This window comes from Podarcis gaigeae, assembly GCF_964106915.1.
Source record: "Podarcis gaigeae genome assembly, chromosome: 12".
Taxonomy (NCBI): domain Eukaryota; kingdom Metazoa; phylum Chordata; class Lepidosauria; order Squamata; family Lacertidae; genus Podarcis; species Podarcis gaigeae.
In genome coordinates, this window is record NC_139688.1 from 60,949,961 (window position 1) to 60,967,268 (window position 17,308).

A 17,308-nucleotide genomic window follows, 5' to 3' on the forward strand; every position below is an offset into this window, starting at 1 on the left:
TCAGAGACTCCCCGCTGGCCCCTCCCTCTTGAGGTTTCTCCCTTGGAATCTCCCTTGCTCTGGCCACCGGCGCTCCCTTCTGTGAGTCCTCCGATTCGCTAGAGAGGCTTGTGGAATAACTCTGGCCACTGTCACTGCCTGCGCCCCCCTCGTACTCCTCCTCCTCACTCTCCATTTGCTCCCCCTCCTGTGTCTCTCCTTCTGAACCCCTGACATCCATCCCCCCCTCGAAGCCCCCCCTTCCCCCCTCCCCCTCTTCCGGTGCGGGTTCCGGGTGCTCCATTGTTGTAGGGGTGAGTCCAGGATACAGCTCGTCCCCTGAGGCTTGCAACCATCGAGATAAGTCCGGGAAGTCCCCCATGGGCTCGTCGACGACGACCTCCTCCGCTTCCATCTCCTGCGCGGTGTGCTCGAAATCTGCGCTCGACCCCAAATCACCCAAGAGCCCTCCTCCCCCTGTTGTTTGATGGGGGTCCACCTCCCAGGACCCCTTCGGCATGTCTCTGCGCCAGCCCACTTCGGGTTGGTCCTCCCACCAATAAGATCCCCCCGTGCCAAAACCTGAAAGTGATCCCTCCGGAGAGCTGCCTCCCGGAGCCGAGTCCTCAGCTGACGAGAAACCCCGGAAAGTGCTGGCCGAGAGTGTGGGTGTGAACAAACAATCCTCGAAAAAGCCCGCCGGCATAGGCTTGTGCGGGAAAAGTGTGTGGAATTCTTCCTTGAGCAAGTGCTCTTCCACTGCGTAATCCGGCACCCACCTGTTGGCGCTGGCCGGGGTGTCCTCCGTGGCGAGAAGATATTCAATCCCGTCCTCCCCCACCTTGAGTCTAAAATCTCAGTGGCTTCATTAAGTGGCTCCCCTTTCGGCGACCCCCCTTTTTTGGGCGCTTCTCTGAGTGGGTCTGGCGCCTTCCCCGGTGCTTGAAACCTGTGGGGCTCTCTGTAGGGCGTGAGCACTGATCTATGAAAGACCGGGTGCATTCTGGAACCCTCCGGGAGTGTCAACCGGAAGGCCACTGGGTTGATCTGCGCCTCTACTTGGTAAGGCCCTAGCTGCTTGTGCCCTAGTTTCTTCTTGGCTAACGATCTGGCTGGAACTGCTTGTGCTGCCAACCAGACCCAGTCTCCCACCTGGATGTCCTCCCCAACCCTCCTGTGTCGATCTGCCTGCACTTTGTAAGCCTGTTTTGCCAACTCTAACTGCCTCCTGAGCTGCTCGTGGATCTCCTGCAACTCCGCTGCCACTGCCTCTGCTCCCTGTGGCTCCCCCTCCCGCACTGTGTCCAGACCCGGGAAGGTTCTGGGATGCCTCCCGTAGTTGGCAAAAAATGGGGTCACCCCCGTGGACCCGTGCTTCGTGTTGTTGTAGGCAAACTCGGCCAACGGTAGATAGTCCACCCAGGTCGATGGCTGCTGGTTCGCGTAGCATCTCAGGTACTGCTGCATGATGGCGTTGACCCTTTCCGCCTGCCCGTTAGTTTGCGGGTGTCTCGCCGACGCCAGGCTGACCTTGACGTTCAGGAATCCCATCAGCTTTTGCCAGAAGTTGGAGATGAACTGGCGCCCCCGGTCGGACAAAATAGACCGTGGTAGGCCGTGCACCTTGAACACGTGGTCTATGAACATCTTAGCGGTCTGCTCGGCCGTGGCCACCTTCGCGCACGGAATGAAGTGGGCCATCTTGGTGAACAGGTCCACTACCACGAGCACTGCCGTCTTGCCCCTTGAGCTGGGTAGATCTGTGACAAAGTCCAGGGCTACCCTCTCCCACGGTACGAACGGTGTCTGTAGCGGTTCCAACAGGCCCGCCGGCGGCTGGTGCACAGGCTTAGCCCTTTGGCAGGTGTCGCACCTATTGACATAGTCCGCGACATCCCCCCGCATCTTAGGCCACCAAAAGTCTCTGGCTACTAAGTCCACCGTCTTCTCCTTGCCGAAGTGCCCCGCACTGGGCGCGTCGTGCAGCTGTTGCAGGACCTTCGCGCGGAGGCTGTCTCCTGGTACGTAGAGGACTCCCTTGCGTAGGAGCAGGCCGTCTCGCACTTGGAATTCGTCGCCCCTCGCCTTGCCACTGCACACCTCCTCCATCTTGGCTCGGGCGAACGAGTCCGTTTGCAGCGCGCGGCGCACCGCGTCCAGGTCCACCGTGGCTGACGCGCATGCCCACGCCTGTGGTGTGAAAATGTGCTTGGCCGCCGCCGGTGCCTCTGCCTCCAGATACTGCGGTTTTCTGGACAGCGCGTCCGCCAAGACGTTGCTGTTTCCTGGGATGTACTCAATTCTGAAGTCGAAATCTGCAAAGAACTCCGCCCAGCGGATGTGTCGCTGGTTCAGGAACCTCGCCGTGCGCCAGTACTCCAAGTTCTTATGGTCTGTGCGGACCTGCACCGTGTGCTTGGCTCCGACGAGGAAGTGCCGCCACGCCCTGAAGGCTGCATGTATGGCCAGCAACTCCCTGTCCCAAATGGTGTAGTTCTGCTCCGCTTTGCTGAGTTTTCTGGAGTAGAAAGCGCACGGCCTCCAGTCCCCCTGGTGGTCTTGCTGCAACAGAACGGCTCCCACGGCCCTGTCTGAGGCGTCCGTCTCCACTCTCATGGGCCTGCTGGGATTTACGTGCAGTAGGTTCTCTTCGGAAGCGAAGAGCTGCTTGAGCTTCTGAAAGGACTGCTCTGCCTGCTCCGTCCAGATGAACCTCTTCTTCTTGGAACTGAGGGTGTCGGTGATGGCCGCTGTCTGCATGGCGAAACCCTTGATGAACTTGCGATAAAAGTTGGCAAAACCGACAAACCTCTGTACTTCCTTCCTATTGCGTGGGCTCTTCCAATCCAGTACTGCACGTACCTTGGCACCGTCCATAGCCAGTCCCTTGTCGGACAGTTTGTAGCCCAAGAAATCCACCTCCGTCTTGTCGAACTGGCACTTCTCCAGCTTGGCGTACAGCCTGTGCTCCCGCAGCCTCTGCAGAACTTCCCTAACATCTCTCTCGTGAGCCTCCGGCGATTCCGAGAAGATTAGGATGTCATCCAGGAAGCAGACGCACCTCTTGTAGAGGAGACCCGCCAAGACATGATGCATGAAGGCTTGAAAGCAGTGGGAACCATTTTTTAATCCAAAAGGCATAACTCTGTATTCATAAGTGCCCAGCGGCGTAAACATGGTTGTTTTCCACTCGTCGCCTTCCCGTACGCGAATGAGATTGTACGCTCCGCGCAGATCCAACTTGGTAAAGATGCGACCCTTCCTCACCGTCGCCAGCAGGTCATCGATCTTGGGCATAGGGAATGCTGAGGGCTTGGTCTTGAGGTTCAAGAAGCGGAAATCAACGACCAGCCTCTTTTGGGGCGTGTCCCGCTTCTTTACAAAGAACACGGGACTGCCTCCTGCCGCCTTGGACTCCCGGATGAATCCCCGCTTCAGGTTGTGATCTATGAACTCCCTGAGCTCTTGCAATTCATCCTCAGACATGGAGTACAGTTTCCCCGTCGGGAGCGTCGCCCCGGGCAGGAGGTCGATCTTGCAGTCGTAGGGTCTGTGGGGTGGCAGCTTATCCGCCTCTTTCTCGCAGAAGACCTCCAAAAACTCCTTGTATTTGTTAGGCACCGCTTGCAACATGCCCAAGTTCAGCTGTGGTCCTTCCTCGTGCCCCTCATCTTCCAAGTCCGCCAGGATGCAGTGTTCTGCGCAGTAAGAGGAGCCGAAGGTCAGTTGCCGCTGGTACCAAGCTAATGCCGGGCTGTGCCTATCCAGCCAACTCATTCCCAACACTATGGGCGTGTCTGACAGGCGGGTGACGTTGAAGCTGATGACCTCACGGTGGTTTCCAATGCGCATCACCATTGGCGGCGTCTGCTGTAGCACTTGCCCTCCCAGTAGCTCCCTGCCGTCCACTGTGACGACTTTCAGAGGTACCGCCGCTGGCAGAAGGGCTATGCCATGTTGCTGGAGGAACTGCATGTCTATAAAATCTGCATTGCTCCCCGAGTCGACGGTGATGGGAATTTCCACAAGTAGCCCATTGGGGAGCTGAAGGGATGCGGTGAGCTGCACTACTGGTTTGGGTGGGAGGGGGTCGGTGGGCTGTAAGATCCCTGGGGATTGCTTCACTGACTTGTCTGGCTGGTCCCCAGAGACGCCATCTCCAGCCAGACAGTGGAGTTTTCCTGCTGCGACTCCCTCTGCTGAATTGCGTCTGTTACTGTCGCTGCGGCTGCAGTATGCTTGTGAAACCGCTGGGGACACTCTTTTGCCATATGCTGAGCACTGTCGCAGATGTAGCACTTCCTGGTTCCTCTAGGAGGCTTCATCTTGACTGCTCCCGGAGTTAGGGCTCCGACTGTGGAGTGAGCCTTAGCACCACCTATCTCCATCGGCTCCTCTCCCCCTCCCAGCGGAGGCATGGATCGAGCGCGTGCCGCCTCCTTGGGGAAGGGAGGCAGTCCTCTCGCTGGCGTGCGTCCCAAATGCCCTTCCTCCCTGCCCCAAGGGCGTCCTTCCAACCGAACCCCAATGGAGAGTGCCCGTTCCACCACTTCCTTGGTGGTTTGGGGTCTTCCCCCCCTTGCGATCTCATCTTTCACAGCTCCGCTCAACCCCTCCCAGAACAGGTCTCTGACGGCAGGCGATTCTTTCTCCCAGGCTAGTACATTCACCAATCCGAAAAAACGTGAATGATATTGCCTCACAGTGGCTTTACCTTGTCTTAGTCCGTGAATCTCCCTCCTAGCGATATCCACATCAATCTCAGATAAAAAACACGCATCCATCACTTTAATGAAGGCAGCCGCATTTTGGAGGGCTGGATCCTTGTCTCTCCATAGATTGCGCAGCCACGATTTTGCCTCCCCCCGCAAATGCGAAATAATAAATCCCACTTTCTCTCCCTCATTTTTAAAGTCTTTGTCAAGCAGCTGCAATGTATAAATCACATCTGCTCTGAAGTTAGGATACTCCTGCAGGTCCCCATTGAAGTGAGATACCAGGCTCCCTCCTCTGTTTCCCAGCCCAATCCCTTCTGGTCTGGTGGCTGGTAGCCTCTGTGTACTTAGCACTTCTAACCTGGTTCGCAGATCCTGGCAGGCAGCAGCTGCTTCCTGTTCTTTCTTTCTGGAAGCCGCAATTTCTGCAGTCAACTGCGTCACTGCGTTTTGCAAACTCGCTATCCTCTCTTCGGTAGTCATTTCCCTGTTTTTCGTGAGCTCGCGAAGCACCAATCTTCACCCCTCGCTGCTTTCCCGCACTCCACGAGGTTGCAAAATTGGTGAAAATTGAGAGGGGACTTACTGTCAGGACTGCCGCTAGGTCCCAGCTCACAGAGGACCAACGCCCAGTGGATATTATATACAAAAGTCTTTATTGAAGTTTAGTTTCCATTTCCAAGCTCTGGGCGCGCAGGCCCACGTCTTAACGCTAGACCGGCTAAGTCCCCTCTGACTCACTGCTCCACCCACACCAGTTTAAGATTCTAGCCCGGCTCCACCTCTTGCGCTGCTCTTTCCTGCGTTGGGTCCTTCTGCCCTCTGGGGTTCCCTCCTTCCTGGACTCCTCTGACGCGGAGCCTCCTGAGTCTTGCCCCTCCCTCCGGCGGGCTTTAGGACCTGGCTCCCTTCCCGGGCTCCCCGCTGTGCCGCGCTCCTGTACATTTGAACTTGGCGCGCGCGCCCAGCCGGTGACTTTCCTTCTGACCGTTTCCCCGCTTCCTGATGTGGGTGTTGCCAAACCTGACTCCTCTCCTCCCTCTGGTGGTGAGGACACTGGTCCCGACTCCTGGGACTCCCCCTCCCCACTGCGCTCTGGTGGAGACGCTGGCCCTGATCTCCAGCTGCTGTTCAGAGACTCCCCGCTGGCCCCTCCCTCTTGAGGTTTCTCCCTTGGAATCTCCCTTGCTCTGGCCACCGGCGCTCCCTTCTGTGAGTCCTCCGATTCGCTAGAGAGGCTTGTGGAATAACTCTGGCCACTGTCACTGCCTGCGCCCCCCTCGTACTCCTCCTCCTCACTCTCCATTTGCTCCCCCTCCTGTGTCTCTCCTTAATTTTTGTATTTTTATTACTTATTTGAAATAAGAATTATATCCAATCTAATTTTGTTATAAATATTTTAGTGTGGACTGGCAGATTAAAAGTTAATTTTTTATCACTTCATCTATGTGTGTATAAATACACTATAGTATACTTACATCATTTTCATGCAAAATTGATTTTCCTCCAAGAATCCTGAGAATTACAGTTTAATGCGCTTCAAGTCTATTGCTGCCTTTTGCAGCAAGGAAAGTGATGGGGAAATGTACCGGAAACTGTGGGAGAGCACTTGCTTTGGAGCAATGTCATCTAGCCTCCCGTCAAACAAATCCTGATGGCAAATCCTCAATTAAGCAGCCCATCTGGAAGGCCCTGAGGTGCGCCCTGCAGACCGTGAAGGGAGTTCAGGGTGTTTTGTATACAAGCTTTCTGGTCTTCTTGGGCTGGTCTTCCAGTATATTACTGTGCAAAGAAGGTTGTCCTACAGATCTAGGATATCTTGTTGAGCCTTTTTGTCTCCTCCTGTTGTGCATGGGCTCTATTCACAGAAGATCCTGGAGAATAGCAGCACAATGACTTCTTGCAGGACATTTGGATTCCAAGAAAGAGGGAGCCCCTTTTCTGTTTTTCACTGACCTGCCAACCCTGTGGGGAAATGTAAGGTCTGCCAAATTTTGCTAGACATCTGATGTTTCACAACTGGATGTGCATGTGGCCGGTGTGACAATGAAAATTCAGACAGCTATTGCCATAACAGGTTAGCAGTATTTGGGCAGGGACAAGAACAGGGAAAGGAGTGGAGTGGCCAAAGCCGTGGCTGGCACATAAGGCAGCTGGATTTTATAGGTTGTGATCTGGCAAGGTTTGCCACACAGAACTAACTCAAGCACCGATGACCTTTGTTAGAGTGGTAGTTTGCAAGCATTTTGAACAAATGAAATCTAGAGCAGAGGTTTTCAACTCTGCTTCCTTCAACAAACACTTTCTATCCTAACATTTCTTTTATTAAAAGATTTGTATACCGCAAATTTTAAAGAAATCCCACTGCTTTACTAGTCTGCTAAGGACATACCATTCGATAGGATGCAGGCCAGGCCTGTGGAGTTTTGCCATATGTGGATTGTGCAAGAGGGCATTCTCCTAAAACTGACCCTTGTGACTGTGCAGCACTAAGGAAGCTGTGGTGGCCAGCTGTCTTTCAAGGAAGCTGTGCACCATCACAGATCTTCTCACGGACGAGCCTCTAAGTTTGCCAAATCACAGAGGTGCTGTGCAACCCAGTCAGATGGACGGGTTACAAATAATAAAATTATTATTACTACTATTCTTTTAAATGAATGAATTCTCTTAACCATTTGTAATATATATATATTGGGTTTTTAACCTTCTGTATATAGCATATTAGTAGTAGTATTTTGGTATATTTTAATGTAAATACATATTTTGCTCAACTCTGTTCTTCCATATTGTACCAGTGTATATTATTAGCATTATTATTACTTTCTGTGGTTGATATGATCCTGATGGTCAAAACAAAAACAACAATAAAAAATGTCAAATCACAGTTTGGCGCTTTATCTTACTCCATTTTAATACTGTTTTAAGTTTCCCTTTTATCAGTTTTTATTTTTCTTAAATAGCAATGATCTACGTATTGCAATGGGACACGGGTGGCGCTGTGGTCTAAACCACAGAGCCTAGGACTTGTCGACCGGAAGGTCGGTGGTTCGAATCCCCACGACGGGGTGAGCTCCCGTTGCTCGGTCCCAGCTCCTGCCAACCTAGCAGTTCAAAAGCATGTCAAAGTGCAAGTAGATAAATAGGTACTGCTCCGGCGGGAAGGGAAACAGAGTTTCTGTGCGCTGCTCTGGTTCGCCAGAAGCGGCTTAGTCATGCTGGCCACATGACCCGGAAGCTGTAGGCCGGCTCCCTTGGCCAATAAAGTGAGATGAGCGCCGCAACCCCAGGGGTCCCTTTACCTTTACATATTGCAATCTTGAAATTTTGCCAATTTTATAGAGTTAAATCTTTTAGAAATTTTGTTTCCTCTGGCATATGATAAATAGCATATGACAAACACTTCCGCTAACTTACCGTATTTTTCACCCTATAGGACGCACCAGCTCATAGGACGCACCTAGATTGGGGGGGGGGGGAATAAAGGGGGGGAAATTATTCCCCGCCCCAGGCTGCCACAGAGCTTAAACTAGAAAGCAAAACAGGTCCAATATATCCCCAAGAGCACAATGGTTTTACAATTCTTTTGCAATTACTACAATATTATGACTTTTCCCAAAAATGCAATGTTTCTGGATCTCAGGGCAATTGATTTACTTAGCATTATTTTTTGTTTGTTTCAGCTAATTATGAACTCTCTTGTGAAGCATATAAACACTTGGGCAAACCAACAGGCTTCTACTGGATAGATCCAGATGGCAGCGGCGCATTGGGACCCTTGAAAGTGCACTGCAATATGACAGGTAACTACACTGTGTGCGCATAGCCTTGATCCTTCCCTTTATTTATAGAGAAACCATGTTATATTTGACGACTAGATTTGAATCACAACATAGCAGTCATTCCCTGCCTCTCTCAGCCTAACTTCTCATGCTTGTTCTGAAGCTAAAATGGAATGACCCCACTTATGTTGCCAAGGAATTCCTAGAAGAAGAGAATTGTAATAAGCCAACCAAAGTACCTGCTGAGAGGGAAACAGCAAGCCTTCCATGTTGGCCTGCTAGAACCAACTGCTGCTTCCTTCCACTTCTCCCATAGCAGAATCTCATCTGTGGCCCACAGGTTGGTAGCTGGGGGGGGGGTCAGAGCAAAGCTTTCTAGTACCTCAATACCCGGTTCTCATTCTCCCTCTCGCGCATATTGAACCTCAAGACAACCACATGAACTCACTGTTTAATATACCCATTTTTCTGATGAGGATCTATTTACTGATGATGGCAAATCTACGGTCACACAGAAACTGAGCAGTCAGTATAGGGACAAGTCTAAATGTCTTCCTTTCTTCATCCCAACTCCTTGCTCAACCCAAAGCATCATGGGACGTTTCACACATATACAGTAAAGCAGAAGTTGTATGTGTGATTTATTTTCCGTTCTAGATGATATTATGTACCCCCCTCCCCTTTGTCTAGGACCCTCTTTATATCACTTTTTGATGTTGTGATGCAGTCAAACCTCAGAACTCAAACGGCTCCATTGCCGAACATTTCAGTTGCCGAACGCCAAAAACCCAGAAGTAAGTGTTCCGGTTTTTAAAATTTCCTCGGAACTCAAACATCCGACACACCTTCTACTTGAGTCCAACCATTCGGGAGCTACGCCTCGGAACTTGAACATTTCTGAAGTTGAACGGTCTTCTGGAATGGATTACATTCAAGTTCCAGGGTTTGACTGTATCAGAATCAGCTCTTGGCTATATTTGTGTGAAATACCCCACAGGAGCCCTGCTTCACAAATACATATATTTAAACCTAGTCTGGGCCATGAAGACCTCTATTATTTTAGACCTCATATGGTATCCTCATCTTCCCTCATTCAGCCTGTTTTAGAATGGTGAGAGGAGGAAACTATAACATTTCACAAGAATGATGTGAAATGCCACAGCCCTGAGAACAGCTGGTACTCAAAGAGCCATGACTATGGTAACCCATAATTTTGTATTCACTTATCGTGAAGAGTTGGCCATTGCATTTTAAAATTGGGATATGTGTAGAAGGTCTAAAAACATATGACACCCATTACAAAGATGTCATTTTGTGGTATATGTGGGCATATCTAGGTAGATTTTGGGCTGCTTCTTTTCCTTTGGAACTGCCACTGGGGAACAGGAGAACAGGAAACAGCCAAATAGGAAAGACGGGGTTTTGTTGGGAGAGAACGGACAGGCAGGAGAGAGAAGAAAGCAAATTTGCAGGGGGGGGGGTGCTACACTTTTTAGAATTAAGTCTGTGTGTGAGGCACAATTGGTTTCCCTGCTAGGTTCATTCCTGCCTCAGGTGAGAGAGAAATCACTGAGGAGAGTATGGCAACCATACTGTTCTCAGACACTGTCCTGAGGTGGTACGGCTTAAGACAATGTAGTGAGGAGCAGATGTTTGGAGTTTCTCTCCTCTCCTGCTGCCCATATAAGAGTTCTGAACAAAACTTGAGAACTGTGGTGACTTGGCAGTTTCTTTGCTCCTTGGAGGTTGCTAGTTCAAGGTCCCTTGCTGCCACAGAGCTTAAACTAGAAAGCAAAACAGGTCCAATATATCCCCAAGAGCACAAATCCCTAAGAAGAACTCTAAGATTATGGATAAGAAAATTACCTTTAAAAAAGACAAAAACAAATCCTGTGTGCTTGTATTATCTGATAAAGGGCAACAGTTTGGTTTAGGCATATGGGCCCATGTGCAGCAAACAAACCAAACAGACATTAGCTTGAATTTTTCAATTATGATTGCTATTGCTATTTGTCCCTTCTACCTTCATCTGAACTGCTATCTGTTAGTCAGGGGTCAAATGGAGTGCCTGCATTAAGACTGCTCACCATAATGCTCTCCCTTCCATTTTATGGTCACTTTGCTAAAGTGAAATGTGTGCTTTTATAGACTTTACAATTATTTAGCCCTGGGAGTGTTTAATGAATACATGTGGAGGTTGTTTTAGCGGTTTACTTTTCCATTTTGTTGCCAAGGTTCTAAAGATCCCCCCCACCTCTGCCTTTTCATAAAAGGCTGCACTTTAGGGGTTTGTGGATGTTAATGGTGCAAATCATCCTTGCGTGAAAATATGTGCCTGTCTCCATGTGGTTATGTTGGGCTGTTACCTCTGCATTGTCCCCTTGTTGTACAAGCAACCTCTTTATTCCCTCTCCTTCCTCAAGGCCCTGTTGCCCTTAGGAAACAAATGCTTCACGCAAGGACTCCTGGGCATGTCACATCAAGACTCAGTTGCTTTTGCTAGTGATGCTGTTTGTCAAGTTGACAGACAGCAGAGCTGAGAATCAAACCATTCCACATGAGGAGGAGAGAGATATTTCAAAAAGCTCTGCTCTCTGATGTGATTATTTTTGCTGGCTTGTGTTTTCTCTTCCTACTATCTGTAGAGCTATAAAAGTTCAAAGTAGATTAATGTTAAAAGAAGTGAAACATTTAAAATCATGTTGAAATGGCACATTATGCTCATTTATTAGTGAGATCTATAATGAGAGCCATAAAAAGAGGCAAGTGTGTTTAAAAAGAGACAAAAGAGGGAACGATGCATTCTTCCTTGAATCCCCAATCAGTCTTCAGGGGATGGTTCTGCTCTGATGTTTAATTCTTTAAATTAATTTACCTAGAGAGAGAATGGCAAGTTCACAGTGCTGCGACTGTTCACATGAAAAATTCAGGACTTCTTGCCTGTTTGCTCTGCCAGATGCGGTTTTGCAAAGGAATGAGTCAGCAATGAATGAGCTGGAGGAGCAATCTATCTTCTCTCCCTCTCTCCCTCCCTCCCTCCCTCCCCCCCCTCTCTCTCTCTCACACACACACTGCTAATGTGGATCTTAAGGCACAGTTGAAAGTACCTTTCTTGCCAAGCCTGTTTTCTGTTTCACAGACAGACACAGCTCATGACAGAGTATGGGGGAGCCTTTGTGTGCCTTTGACATTGATGTCCTTGATCATGGTTTTTTGACACCTGTGACCAAGAGATGTGTTCTGTATTCCTAGAAGCCCCTGGGTCCCATTTTCCCCAAAGGGGCATAGAAGCACTCAGTCCATTGTATAGTATGTGGGGAAAAGGCTTGAGACATGAAATACAATATGGGTTTTGTTGTTATACCACAGCTTTGTTGAGAACTTGCTTTGACAAGCCAAGTGTGGCCAGAGTGGAGGGGACCTTCCTCAGCATAGTGGTCTCCCTGTCTGGAGACTTGACATGAATTTTTCAGCAGGAACAACCTGCCCAAACTCAGGCTCATCCACACAGCCCTTTGTCCTGTGATTTCTTCCATTTGCCCCATGATTCCCAGGCGGGGTCTGAGAGGCTTTTCTTTCATCCACTGCTTTCCATGGGGAACCCTGCAGTTTACTGCTGAATTGGAGCAAGCACCATTCAGCAGAAAGCCTGGTTGACGTTCATTTCAATTCAACAGTAAACTGCAGGTTTTCCTGAGGAAAGTGGTGGGACAAAAGAAACACCCCTCTTGAACCCATGCCTAGAAATCACAGGACAAACGGAAGTGTGGATGAGCCTTATGTTTGAAGAAGGCCAGTCTCTGTGTAGATACTAGGAGTATCAAAATTTACTCTGTGAACTGGTCATAGGATTAGACTTATTCAGCCGAGGCTGGACAGCCATCTATCCTGGATGCTTTAGTTGAGATTCCCTCATTGCAGGGGGTTGGACTAAATGACCCTTGGGTCCCTTCCAACTCTATAATTCTACGATTCTGTGATTAACCATATACTTAAAACCTACATAGCTTTCTTTAACTCTTGGTGAAAGATTACACTGGAGCAGTAAGAGCCAGTAATCTCTGGGAATTGGCAGGGTCATGCCAAGACCTTTTCCAAACTCTCTTCAGCTCAGCCATGGGACCTCAAAACTCAGTCCCAAACTTTCCTGCTGACTCTGCTGGGAGAAGCCCCTCCTAGAGGCTCTTGAACAGAGTTTAGAGTAACTTATGGCAACCTAAGTTACACTTATGGTCAGGATTGTTCTGTCAGTGTGGAATATTTAAAAGGCCTGTGTGTGGCTCCATTGCTGATAGGTGGATTTCAAACATTACAGAAATTCTGTCTGAGGAGAAATACATAAAAGCCAGACATCAAAGCAGCTTTCCCATCCGAATCAGGTATTCCCAAAGGCATGGCTGAGGTGGAGTTTGGGGGTGAGGGGCATGGACATTGGGAAGCATTTCCCATGGGAGGACAGAAAAGATCTCAAAATAGGGTGAGCAAGGAGCTCACAGGTGGGCAACCACAAGGAATGAATTTGGGTGGCCACTTAATCTGTCACATGCCGCCAAGCAGAAAGGAATGTGGCCACACTCAATCTGAAATCCAAGGAAGCAGTGCTGTAGTAAACTCTCGTCTTGGTGGGGACCCACAAAATCCAGCACACCAAGTATTCACATACACAGGATGGTCAGCAGCTTTTCCTTGTAAATATTTATCTGTATGTACCAAATGTCTGGGACGTGGGTGGTGCTGTGGGTTAAACCACAGAGCCTAGGACTTGCCGATCGGAAGGTCGGCGGTTTGAATCCCCGTGACGTGGTGAGCTCCCGTTGCTCGGTCCCAGCTCATGCCCACCTAGCAGTTCGAAAGCACGCCAGTGCAAGTAGATAAATAGGTACCGCTCTGGCGGGAAGGTAAACGGCGTTTCCGTGCGCTGCTCTGGTTTGCCAGAAGCGGCTTAGTCGTGCTGGCCACATGACCCAGAAGCTGTACACCGGCTCCCTCGGCCTTTAAAGTGAGATGAGCGCCGTAACCCCAGAGTCTGCCACGACTGGACCTAATGGTCAGGGGTCCCTTTACCTTTACCAAATGTCTAGGACTGGCATAACCAGAAGGTATTGTTGAACTGTGGCTAGGCTTTACTAGAAGCCCATTCAGGTTTTGAAGCCCGCATGCTGCTTCTTTGGTGAGCAGGAAGATGATAAGCTCTCCAGATTTCCTGATTTGTCTGAGACACTGAGACTTTCAACCTGCTCTGCGTTGTAAGCATGTGAGTGCCAATAAACTACGTACACTTAAAGCATGTAGACAGAAATCATAGATGCCTGTGCCTTTTTTCACTATCTTTCAGAACTCAGCATTGAAATTTAGTTTTTGAAATAAGGGTTAGGGCTTAAATATGATTCTTGTTTTTAAGCGAAATGTTATTATATTTTTCTGTTCTTGCAGAAATGGGCAAAGTGTAATGTGTTCTATTACAAAGTGTTACAAAATGACCTTGACCTTTAGCAAAACAAAAAATAATAATGAAAATTGTATTACCACAGAACTTGTGAGAAAAAGGGAATTGTTGCTACAGCACATAGAGTGCAACTGGAAATTCCCCCCCCCCCCCATTCCATCTCTAGTAATTTATTCGCCAACCTGGAAGATACTGGTGCTTCCTTTTTTGATAGCATTCTGAATATATTTGAAAGGCTGTTTGTGTGTTTGTTTTTTGTTTGTTTGTTTGTTTGTTCTTTCATCAGACTGCTTTTGTTTCTGATACAAAATTCAGTAACCAATATTTGTGAAATTTTATTTTCATGTATTGTTCTCACTTTGCAATTACAAAACTCATCCCAAATGGGTTTTATTTGTAATTTCTATTATTTTATTACAATGGGATTAATCCTGCCAGACTGCCAGGGACTGGCTAGATGAAGAAGGAGTGGTGGGAGGTACCAGCTGGGGAACCCCAAGGGAAACCCCCGAGGAGGACGGCTCAAAGCCCAGGGATCAGTGGTGGGACACTGAGGAGAGGTCAGAGGGAAAAGAGGAATAAAGAGTTAACTTCTCTAACAAACTCTGCTTCTTGCTTGCTGGACAGAGTCTGACTTTTGCCCTGACAGACTGACTACAGATCAGAATCTAAAGACACAGCCCCCTGGGAAATTCTCTAGCACAATCCACATTAAGAAAAAAAAGTATTGAACCAGAATAACTCTCTGCTATTTTCCCTTTAACCACTGGGTGGTTGATGTTGTTGTTGTTGTTTAGTCGTTTAGTCGTGTCCGACTCTTCGTGACCCCCTGGACCAGAGCACGCCAGGCACTTCTGTCTTCCACTGCCTCCCTCAGTTTGGTCAAACTCATGCTGGTAGCTTCGAGAACACTATCCAACCATCTCGTCCTCTGTCGTCCCCTTGTGCCCTCCATCTTTCCCAACATCAGGGTCTTTTACAGGGAGTCTTCTCTTCTCATGAGGTGGCCAAAGTATTGGAGCCTCAGCTTCATGATCTGTCCTTCCAGTGAGAACTCAGGGCTGATTTCCTTAAGAATGGATAGGTTTGGTCTTCTTGCAGTCCATGGGACTCTCAAGAGTCTCCTCCAGCACCATAATTCAAAAGCATCAATTCTTCAGTGATCAGCCTTCTTTATGGTCCAGCTCTCACTTCCATACATCACTACTGGGAAAACCATAGCTTTTACTATACGGACCTTTTGTGGCAAGGTGATGTCTCTACTTTTTAAGATGCTGTCTAGGTTTGTCATTGCTTTTCTCCGAAGAAGCAAACGTCTTTTAATTTCGTGGCTGCTGTCACCATCTGCAGTGATCATGGAGCCCAAGAAAGTAAAATCTCTCACTGCCTCCATTTCTTCCCATTCTATCTGCCAGGAGGTGATGGAACCAGTGGCCATGATCTTAGTTTTTTTGATTCTGAGCTTCAGACCATATTTTGCGCTCTCCTCTTTAACCCTCAATAAAAGGTTCTTTAATTCCTCCTCACTTTCTGCCATCAAGGTTGTGTCATCTGCATATCTGAGGTTGTTGATATTTCTTCCGGCAATCTTAATTCCAGCTAGGGATTCATCCAGCTCAACCTTTCACATGATGAATTCTGCATATAAGTTAAATAAGCAGGGAGACAATATACAGGCTTGTCGTACTCCTTTCCCAATTTTGAACCAATCAGTTGTTCCATTCCAGTTCTAACTGTAGCTTCTTGTCCCACATAGAGATTTCTCAGGAGACAGATGAGGTGACCAGGCACTCCCATTTCTTTAAGAACTTGCCATAGTTTGCTGTGGTCGAAACAGTCAAAGGCTTTTGCATAGTTAATGAAGCAGAACTACATGTTTTTCTGGAACACTCTAGCTTTCTCCATAATCCAGCGCATGTTTGCAATTTGGTCTCCGGTTCCTCTGCCTCTTCTAAATCCAGCTTGCACTTCTGGGAGTTCTCGGTCCACATACTGCTTGAGCCTTCCTTGTAGAATTTTAAGCATAACCTTGCTAGCGTGTGAAATGAGTGCAATTGTGCGGTAGCTGGAGCATTCTTTGGCACTGCCCTTCTTTGGGATTGGGATGTAGATTGATCTTCTCCAATCCTCTGGCCACTGCTGAGTTTTCCAAACTTGCTGGCATATTGAGTGTAGCACCTTAACAGCATCATCTTTTAAAATTTTAAATAGTTCAGCTGGAATACCATCACTTCCACTGGCCTTGTTATTTGCAGCGCTTTCTAAGGCCCATTTGACTTCACTCTCCAGGATGTCTGGCTCAAGGTCAGCAACCACACTACCTGGGGTGTACGAGACATATCCATATCTTTCTGGTATAAATCCTCTGTGTATTCTTGCCACCTCTTCTTGATGTCTTTAGCTTCTGTTAGGTCCTTACCACTTTTGTCCTTTATTATGGTAATCTTTGTACAAAATGTTCCTTTCATATCTCCAATTTTCTTGAACAGATCTCTGGTTCTTCCCATTCTGTTGTTTTCCTCTATTTCTTTGCATTGCTCGTTTAAGAAGGCCTTCTTGTCTCTCCTTGCTATTCTTTGGAAATCGGCATTCAATTTCCTGTATCTTTCACTATCTCCCTCGCATTTTGCTTGCCTCCTCTCCCCCGCTATTTGTAAGGCCTCGTTGGACAGCCACTTTGCTTTCTTGCATTTCCATTGGGATGGTTTTCATTGCTGCCTCCTTTATAATGTTGCGAGCCTCCATCCATAGTTCTTCAGGCACTCTATCCACCAAATCTAAATCCTTAAACCTGTTCCTCACATCCGCTGTGTATTCATAAGGGATTTGACTTAGTTTGTATCTTACCGGCCCAGTGGTTTTTCCTACTTTCTTCAGTTTAAGCTTGAATTTTGCTATAAGAAGCTGATGATCTGAGCCACAATCAGCTCCAGGTCTTGTTTTTGCTGACTGTATAGAGCTTCAAAAATTACAAGCCTGGTAGATGAAGGGAATTATAGAATTACAAGCCTGGTAGATGAAGGGAACGCAGTGGATGTAGCCTACCTTGATTTCAGCAAGGCATTTGACAAGGTGCCCCATGATATTCTTGTAAAGAAGCTGGTAAAATGCGGTCTTGACTATGCTACCACTCAGTGGATTTGTAGCTGGCTGATTGACCGAACCCAAAGGGTGCTCATCAATGGTTCCTCTTCATTCTGGGGAAGAGTGACTAGTAGGGTGCCACAGGGTTCTGTCTTGGGCCAGGTCTTATTCAACATCTTTATCAATGACTTGGATGATGGACTCAAGGGCATCCTGATCAAATTTGCAGATGGCACCAAACTGGGAGGGGTGGCTAACACCCCTGAGGACAGGATCACACTTCAAAACGACCTTGACATTAGAGA

The 17,308-nt window shown here is 48.3% G+C and overlaps 1 protein-coding gene across 2 annotated transcripts in view; it reads left to right on the plus strand.

Annotated features, from left to right (window-relative positions):
- CNTNAP2 (contactin associated protein 2) overlaps positions 1 to 17,308 on the plus strand; it is a 1,058,844-nt gene that overhangs the window by 734,422 nt on the left and 307,114 nt on the right. For both annotated transcript variants that reach the window (XM_083706252.1, XM_083706253.1), the window contains one exon: positions 8,375 to 8,494. In XM_083706252.1, the coding sequence (XP_083562378.1) occupies positions 8,375 to 8,494 (120 nt within the window). The remainder of the gene's footprint in view (positions 1 to 8,374; positions 8,495 to 17,308) is intronic.